The 11,340-nt window shown below is 38.7% G+C and overlaps 1 protein-coding gene across 1 annotated transcript in view; it reads right to left on the reverse strand.

Annotated features, from left to right (window-relative positions):
• LOC9657580 overlaps positions 1-1,023 on the reverse strand; it is a 2,341-nt gene extending 1,318 nt beyond the window's left edge. Inside the window, exons 1-3 of the mRNA XM_024682636.1 lie at positions 978-1,023; positions 780-924; positions 155-620 (exon numbers count right to left, since the gene is read on the reverse strand). Coding sequence (XP_024538404.1) covers positions 155-620; positions 780-924; positions 978-1,023 — 657 coding nt within the window. The remainder of the gene's footprint in view (positions 1-154; positions 621-779; positions 925-977) is intronic.
• Positions 1,024-11,340: the final 10,317 nt, after the last annotated feature.

The raw sequence follows: 11,340 nt of genomic DNA on the forward strand, positions 1-11,340 counted from the left end.
CGCCATTGACTTTAAAACTCCCGTCCATGGGAACGACTTTGAAAACATTCCCATTGCCTTTGTAAGCCTCTCCAAACGTCCCTTCTCCTATCTTCACTATTGTTTTCAGATCACTTAGCACAGATAAAACGAGTTAGTCCGGAAAAAAAATAACCGAAAATACCCACCAAAACTCTGAAAATCCTTGTGAAAGGCTGACAATACTTTCCTGGTCCGACTCGTGTAGCAGGATGTCTATCATCGACATTGTGGGAAGCTCTGCAACTGGTTTCGAAATGCTTAAGCATTCCAGGTCCGATATAAGAGCGTCCATGGGCCTTGGTCTCAACACACCACGGACGGGAGGTGTTCTTAAGGCAGCGCTCAAAAGATCCTCTGGACTCGCAAAAATCTCCTCCGGAACAGCTTCCAAATGTCCATCCCTCGCAGGAAGAAAGCACGTACTGCCTTCGAAAATTGATCTCCGAGTAAAAGTTTTGGGAGAAGGACTCTCCTCCTGGAGCTCGAACGCATCCACTTCGGCAAAATGTGCTTGCTTCTCTCGAACAAAAGTGGCTGGAGGCTTCGAAGGAACCACCCTTCTCTGGGATCCATGAAAAAACTCAGGAACTCTCAAAAACCTGGAAAAACCCAAAGACTTACTTTCATCTGGGCCGAAAAACGTTGCAGCGGACAAGGTATCTTATGGTGCGCAAAATCCTTTTGAAAGACCACGCTTGTTCGTCTTGAAGAATCCAATCCACGAGTAAAGATAAAAGAAGAACACCGGAAAATCTCACCTGGAAGAAAGGCAGCGATCGATCCAGCTCTTGGTATGCGTTGTCTTCCTCTTCCCCTCATCGGCGGCGCCTCCATCCTTGGCCTTGCCGCGCCGCTTAAACACAGCAGCTGGCTTCTTCCTCTCCAATCTCGCGAAATCCCCATCTGGCCGATGGATCAAGATCCCAACAACACTAGCAGCGGTGAAAAGAACACACCTGGGAACAGCGCCTCCTCCGCCATGTCCAAGCTCAGCTCCTCCATCGCTAGGGCTCAAGCATTTTGAATTTTGGGCGGGAAAGGGTTTAGGGCATACACGTGGACAGAAAATGGCATAAAGAGTATCGGGAATCTTTGCTGGATTAGTGTTCTTTGCGTGGGCTGTTTTCTAGGTGACAATGACAATAAAAAGGTCTTGGACGATGTTTCTCTGCTATTCTCCTCTAGAATTTGGGATCGTTCATGGGTCTTCCAAATTTCAATTTGCTAGTGCTGATTATCAATGAGAATGTGTTGATCATATTTGCTAGTAAGTCTTCACCTGTGTTTTCCTTTTGATTAAATCTATGCGTTGCAGCTTTTAGTGCTGTGTGCTTGAAAGACTACATCAAAGCAGGAGTTTTAGTTTGTTTGTTCTTGCTTGGAAACTGGATCATAGCTTGGTCTGAGGCGAATAACAAAGATCACGTAAGAATTCCCAATCTCTTCATTTGATTTTACATACTCTTGTCCAACAGATCAACATCTCCAATGATCTAGAATCCGCATCATTTGTGAAAACCACAAGCTCGTCTCGTAAGATAGAATCTCATAACAACAAATCTGGGGAGACAGTCACAACAATGGTCACCGAAGAAGCAAAGCTCTTCAAGCGATCACCGATTATAGACTTCTTTGCAAAATATCATACCCCAGGTTAGAAAACATTCTAAGAACATCACGAAATCATTGATATTAAGAAAATCACTATTGTGCGTGCCTGTGCAGCCATGATCTTAGCTACAGCACTGGTCCCTCTCGTGCTGGACACGAGCAATAAAAAACAATGGCTTTACTCGTCGCTCGTCGTAAGCCCATGCGCTCTTGTGATCTCTAGCACAGTCACAACCACTGTTGCAAAAGCCCGAGCTGCGCAATTGGGTCTTGTGATCCAGGGCGGTGCTGGCTGCCTCACGGCTCTCGCAAGGCTCAAGATCCAGAAGGAGAAACTCCGGGAGGTATCGAACAAGAAGGGCGAGATCACTGTGACATGCGAGGATGGCGATGGCAGCAGCGAGCATGCGCGGCCAAGTCTCGAGCCCGACGAAGTTGCCATGCTCACATCGGCAGCTTGGATTGGGAGAGAGTATGTTGCGGCAGTCTCTTCTTGCAATCTCTTCTTGCTCGTCACAAAGATGCTCGTCACGGGGTTTGTGGTTGCTGGCTACATTCCAGCGCTTGGGGCAGTGGCCCTCATTGCAGATCTTGGAGCTTGCACGGCGGTGGCTTTGAGAGGATTTGTCACACTCTTGTTGGTCGAGGAGAAGGGAGCTTCTCGACGAGATCTGGAAGAGCGGAAACAAGGTGAATGGGACTTGAGGACTCCGTTGCTTTAGAATTCTCCAAATTGAAAGCAGAGTTAAGAATAGTGTATATGTATACATAAATTCATAAATAAAAATGACAATACTTTACCAAATGAGCATGGTAGTTTGTAACTTTTGGAATACTCTTAAATAAATTGCTATACTTTGCATGTAGCAGTAGTGTTATTCTTATTTATTAATTTAATTGATTAAATAAAGTTTATAATTATAAGCATGTTTGTAATTTATAAACATAAGATTAATCTTATTGCCATTACATGATAAAATAAATAGAATATACTGGAAAGGTTTAAGAAATTTTATAAATTATAAACAAGTCATCACAGGTTTGCTTAAGCAAACCAAAAATTAAGCTAATTACTTGTAGAGTTTATGGCATATCGTGTTCTGTTTCCTAAGTGACGATGTTTCTCTAGAACTTTGGCTGTGTATTCTCCTCTAGAATTTGGGAAATCGTTCATTCATGGCTCTTGCACAAGTTGATTTGCTGTTGCTGATTATCAATGAGAATGTGTTGATCATATTTGCTTGTAAGTCTTCACCTGTGGTTTCCTTTTGATTAAATCTATGCATTGCAGCTTTTAGTGCTGTGTGCTTGAAAGACTACACCAAAGCAGGAGTTTTAGTTTCTTTGTTCTTGCTTGGAAACTGGATCATAGCTTGGTTTGAGGCGAAAAAAAAAGATCACGTAAGAATTCCCAACATCTGCATTTGATTTTGCATACTCTTGTCCAACAGATCAACATCTTCAATGATCTAGAATCCGCATCATTTGTGAAAATCACAAGCTCGTCTCATACCAAGATAGAATCTCATAATAACAAATCTTGGGAGACAGTCACAACAATGGTCACCGAGGAAGCAAAGCTCTTGAAGCGATCGCCGACTATAGACTTCTTTGCAAAATATCATACCCCAGGTAAATTGCTCTACTAAATCATTGATATTAAAAAAAAAAATTCACTATTGTTTGTTCGTGCCTGTGCAGCCATGATCTTAGCTACAGCACTGGTCCCTCTGGTGCAGCAATCGAAAACACTGGCTTTACTCGTCGCTCGTCGCAAGCCCATGCGCTGTTGTGATCTCTAGCACAGTCACAACCACCCGAGCTGCGCAATTGGGTCTTGTGATCCAGGGCGGTGCTGGCTACCTCACGGCTCTCGCAAGGCTCAAGATCCAGAAGGAGAAACTCCGGGAGGTATCGAGCAACAAGGGCGAGATCACTGTGACATGCGAGGATGGCGATGGCAGCAGCGACCATGGGCGGCCAAGTCTCGAGCCCGACGAAGTTGCCCTCTTCTTGCTCGTCACAAAGATGCTCGTCACGGGGTTTGTGGTCGCTGGCTACATTCCAGCGCTTGGGGCAGTGGCCCTCATTGCAGATCTTGGAGCTTGCACGGCGGTGGCTTTGAGAGGATTTGTCACACTCTTCTTGGTTGAGGAGAAGGGAACTTCTCGACGAGATCTGGAAAAGCAGGAACAAGGTGAATGGGATTTGAGGACTCCGTTGCTTTAGAATTCTCCAAGTGTTTGCCTTCAAATTGAAAGCAACCAAAAGTGTGGTGATGCTACAGTTAAGAATAGAGCGTATATGCTGAATACATGTGTTTACAAAATGACAATACTTAGTTTGTATGTATGTATGTATGTATGTATGTATGTATGTATGATATATATATATATATATATATATATATATATATATATATATACAGATCTTATAAACTGAAAATATTTATATTTAGTTTCAGATTTTTCTAGTCATTAATATAAGACAGCCAAAAGATCATGAATTGCAATCTCAGAAGTTCTTACCACAATTAATATACATATTCTCATATCATACAATTATATTTATACATTTAATTTTTATTTCACTTAGCAATAATGTATGGTTTACTTTGAATTTTACCAATTTATAATATAAAATTTAAATAACAAAAGGCAATATATTCACATAGGTTTCAACTTGACTTGGAGACTGAGGTCTCTTAACTATAAAATAGAAGCTTTTATATTTTACAGAATATATGAAGTTATTCTTAAATAACTAGATAATAAATAAATAATAATAAAAAAAAAATTTTAAGCGTCAAATTCTGTTCCTTCCACTAGTTTTAAATATTGTTAAATATACTTTTCTTTTTAGATATATAAATTGTTATAATAGAGAAGTGTCCAAAACAATATAAATTTCGTTAAATGTAATTGACATGCACAATATTAAGTAGAGGAATTTATATACTTGTGAAGTCTTGAGAGCCCTAAAACACCTATTACAATATTCACAATTGTCCATGAGCATGACATCAAATAGTATATTAACAAGTGATTCAACATCTAAAACTATTCTAGAAAATTTTTTCTTCATTTTGTACAATATTTCTTTCTGCCAAAGGTTTGTAGAACTATTATAAAAAACATGTGATTTTTTTGTACTTTCATATTCAAATTCAATGAATGCAAAATGTTGTTATGATGGAATGACATTGCTAATGGAATATAGACTTTCAATTACTCTAAGGTCACCAAACTACATGTAGCTGAAAACTACCAACTTACCCCATTCCCCCTTATTCTTTGAGAAATGACCATGGGTCTCCCAAAAATCAATATGCAATTGTTGATTCTGGATGCCAATATCTTGATCCTTTTTGCTAGTAAGCAATAGCTCTCATAGGCTAAATCTCTAAACTGAAATTTTGTGCAGCTTTTAACTCTGTGTTCCTTGAAGACTACACCAAAGCAGGAGTTTTAGTTTCTGTGTTCCTGCTTGCAAATTGGTTCATTGCCTGGTTTGAGGAGAATAATGAAAGATATGTAAGTTGATCAAGTCTTTTCATCTATGTTCTACTAATCTGGTTCAATAGATTAACCTATTAGACGATCTAGAGTCTGCATCAGTTCAAACCGTTGTGAAAGTTGCAAGTTCTTCTCATACTAACATGAACTATTGCAACAACAAAATTAATGTGTTTGTGGAGACATTCACTACAATAATCATGGAGGAAGAAAAACCCTTCAAGCACTCAATGCTTATGAACATCTTTGCAAAATACTACAGTTCTGGTAAATTAGTTGAAATTTAAACATCAAAATTATTGCTAAATTACATGAATCTGATGCAGCCACAATCTTAGCTACAGCACTGATCCCCCTCCTGCTGAGCACAAATAGAAAACACTGGATTTACTCATCACTTGTCATAAGCCCATGCGCCCAAGTAATTTCCAGCACAATGGCAGCAACTTGTGCCAAGGATCTAGCTGCACGATTGGGTCTTGTGATCCAAGGTGGTACTGGCTGCCTCAAAGCTCTCGCAAAACTCGATATCCAACTTTGTGAGCTATCGAGCAATAAGAGTGAGATCATCGTGACCAGTGAGGATCACAATATTGGAAGCAATGCCAACTCTGTATGTCACTCGCTTGTTCCTGATGACGTTGTTAAGCTCAGCACAGCAGCTTGGATTGGAAGAGAGTACACTACTGCAGTGGCACAAAACAATCTTTTCTTGCTCATCATGAAGATGCTCATAACAGTGTTTGTAGTGGCTGGCTACATTCCAGCATTTGGAGCAATGGTCCTTATTGTAGACCTTGGGGCTTGCATGGTGGTGATTTTGAAAGGAATCAGCGCCCTCTTGTCAATCCAAGAGAGCTTTCCAGTGGGGAGGACTCCAAAGGCAAGTGAAATAGTACTATTAAGTTCTTAATATTAATCTTGAAGTAATAATAATTGAGCTTTTCTATTTTTTGCCCTATCCCTTCACTCTTAGGAGTTTGGCATCATCCTTTTGTTCAGTGGCCCAAAGCTTTAAATTTCATATTCCATTGCCATTGGCACACATATTCAAGGGTTAGGTTTTGCCCCATGGTAGGAAAATCAAATTTTTAATTGATCATTGTAACAATTTTTATCAAAGTTCACACTTATTACTCCATACTTTTGAATGTAACAATATTTTTCAATTAATTAAAGCTCTTTTTGATATATCCTTGAATTTGAGTAATATTGAGATGGGTGACCTCTCAAAAAGTTTTGAACTAAAGAGGTTACAAGGATTTGAACTAAAGAGGTTACAAGGATGGATAGAGGTCTTGACTCTGGAGTGGGAACAAATGATAATAATTTTAAAGCAAGAATAATGATATAAATTATGGAGCTAAAATGAGATAGTGAGTCCAAATGGAATGTGTGGCCTCAATTGAGCAAAGTTAAGTAGATACAATAGTGGAGTATCAACTTTAAACAAATTTCCTATAACCAATTTAACATTTTGTAGATATCATAGATATGCCCCTCCCACGTTTCCTTTGAGTGGATTAAAATATCATTGATGAAATCAATAATCATCTTTGGCATATCACAAAAAACCTCATCCATCATCCACTAAAAAGTTGCCAAAGTATTGCTTAACTCAAATGGCATCATAAAAAACTTATATAAATCAAATAGTATACAAAAAGTAATTTGGGAACATCCTCCTTGGCTATTGGCATTTATTAATACCCAAAAGCAAGATTCAGCTTGGTGAATTAATGACTTCGCCCCAAATTGTGAAGAAAAGGGTACATATTTACGATTATCACATTATTTAATAGATATGCAAAATAGAATACTCTCATTAGATTTCATCACAAGATGAAGTTCACACATCTAAAGAGTTCTAAACTTTCAAATAATATTTTTCTTTAACATCCCTTTGACATTTACTTATAAGATCTTGACCTCCTTTGATGACTAATGTTAAATAAGAATTTTAATTGGACAAACACCCCTAGTTAGAATAGAATGATGCATTGCAATTTTAGCCCCCCTAAATGATGGGTCAAAATTAAATAGATTAGCATACTCTTGTTTGATCCAATCAACCACTGCAATATAAAAATTGTTTGAGGGATCTGAAGAAGGAATAGAAGTATAAGAAGGAAATGAGATAGGAAGTGATGAAGAGATAAAAGTGATGGAAAAAGAGGTAAAAATAAAGGGATAAAGTGGAATAAAGTGAAAAGAATAGAAGAAATATGAAAAAGTATAAAATAAGGAGAAAAACACTCAAAGTGACACTTGACATTATTGCAATCTATACCAAGAGGGAGATAAAAAACTTGACTTAGTACCACCTATAACAATTGGAACTCAAGATCACCCACATATACAATTAATTCCACTTCATCCCACACACTTGCATATGTATGGCCATTGCCATAAAGAATTAAGACTTGCTTTACCACATGACATAATTATAGATGGCAATGTGTGGCAAGGCTAAGCAATAAAAAATAAACTTAAATCCATATCAACCAACACAAAGAGGATAACATGTGACCTCTTGTTATAAAATTGAGTTTGAAAAGTAAGCACTAAAACTTGGTGTTGAGTGAACCTTTTGATGGTATTCTTGGAAGAAGGATGAAGGGGTCATTGACTTATTCGCATAATGTCCTTCCACTACTTATGTAACTCTTAGTTTCTTGGAAGATCTCAATATCAAAGCCTTCATATAACATATAGGGTTTATGTTCCACTTCATGGTTATCTTATAATACATCACCATAAAATAAAGGGTGAAAATGACATGCACTACATTTGTTATCAAAGGACTATAATAACACTAATAAGACATTGTTGATGCTATGGCCTTCCCCTAGAAAATGGAGGACATCAATCCGGGAAATGCCGATAACACTAATGTTTGTCAAAATTGTCTCCTATAGGAAGTGTATAAACCATAAATCTTTTCTTTCCAATTTGCTAACTTACCTCATTTATCCAATCACCACTACTTTGGCGTTAGTTAAGTTCTATTGCCAAGGTTCCCATATATTGTACTAGCTGCTACTTGGTTCTACTTAATTTCAACTACTCACTACATGAGCAATAAAGTATTAGCCATTCATCCATGGATTCTTAAATTCTCTCTCAATGCCCTTCCTTGGGTTAAATTAAACTTAAGGTTTGGCTACACCCCTACAAACATAAGTAGTTAAACACACTAAGCCTTTAGATTCATAACATTCCTTGGTACAACAAAACTTAATCATAGGGGGTGCATCACTTGCTTCAAGACTGCAAGGGGAAACACTATAACCTAACGGCCTGATATAAATATCTTTACTCCCCCACTTCCATCCCAAAGGGAAGGCCCAAGCTTCTAGGAAGGAACAAGGATCAATGAGCCACAAGGTACTCACTATAATAAGTTTCATTTATGAGAGTGGGAGTTAATCTTAAACACTTCCTTGAGTAGCTTCTTTGGCACCACTCGAGTCCATACTCACTCCCATCTAAGGCCCCTTAACCCCACATCTCAACCTTAAATTTGGTTTGAAAGCACCATTGAAGAGTTCCTTCAAAACTAATTCTTGGACCTTACTTTCCACACTATAGTTTTGGAACCTTTTACACCCCTTTCCCCCCCCCCCTTGCAGAGACAATCACTTTGGGCTTTCACCCTATGATTTGTATTAGTATTTGGATTTAGTCTTGGACTCGATCTCAGACTCAATCTTAAGCTCAACCTCAGATTTAGTCTCCGACTTGATTTTGGACTCGACCTCGGATTAGGTCTCGAACTCATTCTTAGACCCAATCTCAAATCCTAGAATCGATCTCGAACTCAATCTCTAACTAGGTCTCGAACTCGATCTTAGACTCAATTTTGAACTCAGTCTTAGACTTCGTCTTGAACTTAGTTTTAGAGTCTATCTCGAACTCGATCTTGGACCCAGTCTTATCCAATAAATATTTTGTCATTTCAGTCATGGTTTCAGGGATCCTTTAGCCTACAACACTTTAGGGAGTTGGTTCCTTACAACTCCACCACCCATTGAAGAAATTTGATGCCCATATTAAACATCACTTTTAATTTTATGACTTGTTGACCATGTCTTTAGAGAACTTCCCCTCACTTAGTAGTGTGCTTAAGTCAGCCTCCATGGCTAAGAGCCCATGACAATGGGATATAGATGTCTCTATACCCCTTACCTCACCGTGTTCTAGTATAGGGTTGGGACTTGAACCCAACCTCCATAAAAGATGTCTATGGATTCGATATCCTCTAGGGGAGTCAAGCGTAGCTCCTTACATTTGGTTGACTTAGCTAAACCAATGTTAATTAGCTTACCTTTGGCACGCTTTTAAGTCCTAACACATAACATTACTCAATTTCACAAATGGATACTTTAATAAGTACATAGAGTTTTACTTTGCAAAAATTCTTCCACTAGATCTTGCATATTTGCCAAGTTTTCTTCCAATTCCTATGTTTCTAATGGAAATCCTTTCCACTTTACATGGAACTCCTTCACCTCAGTTGTGCTTACGCACATTAAGGATGGTCTCAACCTTGTATTCTTCCTCCCTTTGGATAATTTCAGGTAAAGGTCTTACTTGGTTTTTGCAAAACAAGTTCTCAAAATATAGCTTGAGTAAGTTCACATGGAACATAGGGTGCATCTTCCCCATCAAACCTAGGGAAGTTAGAGGTAGTAAGCCACCTTACTAATTCGAACCTCAAACTCATAAAACCCCGTGAACCTCAAGATTAATTCATTTTCAGAAATTCATGCATTTTATCTTTGGGTCAACTTCTGGTTGATCCCACTTGGTAACCTTAGGTTCTTGGTATTCAGCCACACCTTCTCCCTAGGTTGGAACTCTATGTTTTAGCACTTTTGATTTGCATATTTGGTTTGCCTTTGTTAAGCATGTTTTAAGGAATCCCACACTAGATCTGCTAGGTTGTTATCATGTTGGATATTGCCAACTTCAAGCTTACTTTTGACTTAGAGCATCTGTCATGATATTGCTCTTTCTAAAATCTTGCGATCGAACTTAACCAAAACATTAGCCCACATACCCTATTTTCCTTACAAGTTAAGCTGTTATAAAAAGTGTTTCATTGCCACATTATCTGTGTAAACTTTGAAGTGCTTCTTAAGGTAGTGTCGCCACTCCTTGAGCGTTTTGACCATTGCAAATAATTCCTTTTTGTGGGTAGGCCACTTTCATTGAGCTTTGTCCAACTTCTTCATGAAAAATGCTATTGGGTAGTTGTTTTGCTTCAAAACTGCACCAAATACAAAGTCTAAAATGTCCATTTCTACCTTGAAATTTTTACTAAAGTCTAGTAACACCAATAAAGGAGTTTTCCTCAAATTCACTTTAAGGTGAACAAATGCCACCTCACATTCTATTATTTATACTATCTTCTCTTTTCCCATTTGGTATATTAAAGGCAAAGTTACTTTTGAATAATGTTTGATAAACTTTTGATAGTAGTTGCATAGCCCTAAAAATGCTTTTAACTCATATACATTCGATGATCATTCCCATTCTTGGATCGCTTGAACCTTCTTAGGGTCCACCTTGAGCTCGTCCTTGCCCATCACATGTTTGAGAAACTTTACCTTTTATTAAACAAAGTTACATTTGCTCTCTTTAGTATACAACTTATGTTCCCTTAATTTCTCAAACACATTCGTCAAGTGTTTGGCATACTCCTTTAGTGTCTTGTTATATATTAGGATGTCATCAATGTAGACAACCATAATATTGGGGGGTTGGGGGGGGGGGGGGGGGGGGGGGGGAAAAAACCCCACTGGGAACCCCCCCCAAAAAGGATCCCCAAAATAGGAATTTGGATAACCCCCCTTAAAACCCCAAAGGGGCCTCCCTTTTTCCCCCCTTTTTTTCCCCCCCCCCTGGGAGGAAGGATAAAAAAGCCATCTTAATTTTTTTAGGGGGGTAACCCCCCCGGGAAATTAAAATTAAACAGGGGGCTTTGGCCCTAAATTGGCCCACCCTTAAAATTTAAGCTTTCCCCCTTGAACATTTCCTTCCGGGATTTTCCAAAACCCCTAGGTTTTTAATTGAGGAAAGGGTTCCCCCAACTGGTTGAACCCATCTTTCCCAAAAAACCTGTTAAAACCCCTTTTGTCTAAAAAAGGGGGAACCAAATTTTCTTTCCCAAACCCTACTTTGACTTTTG

This window comes from Selaginella moellendorffii, unplaced genomic scaffold (assembly GCF_000143415.4).
Source record: "Selaginella moellendorffii unplaced genomic scaffold, v1.0 SELMOscaffold_35, whole genome shotgun sequence".
NCBI lineage: Eukaryota > Viridiplantae > Streptophyta > Lycopodiopsida > Selaginellales > Selaginellaceae > Selaginella > Selaginella moellendorffii.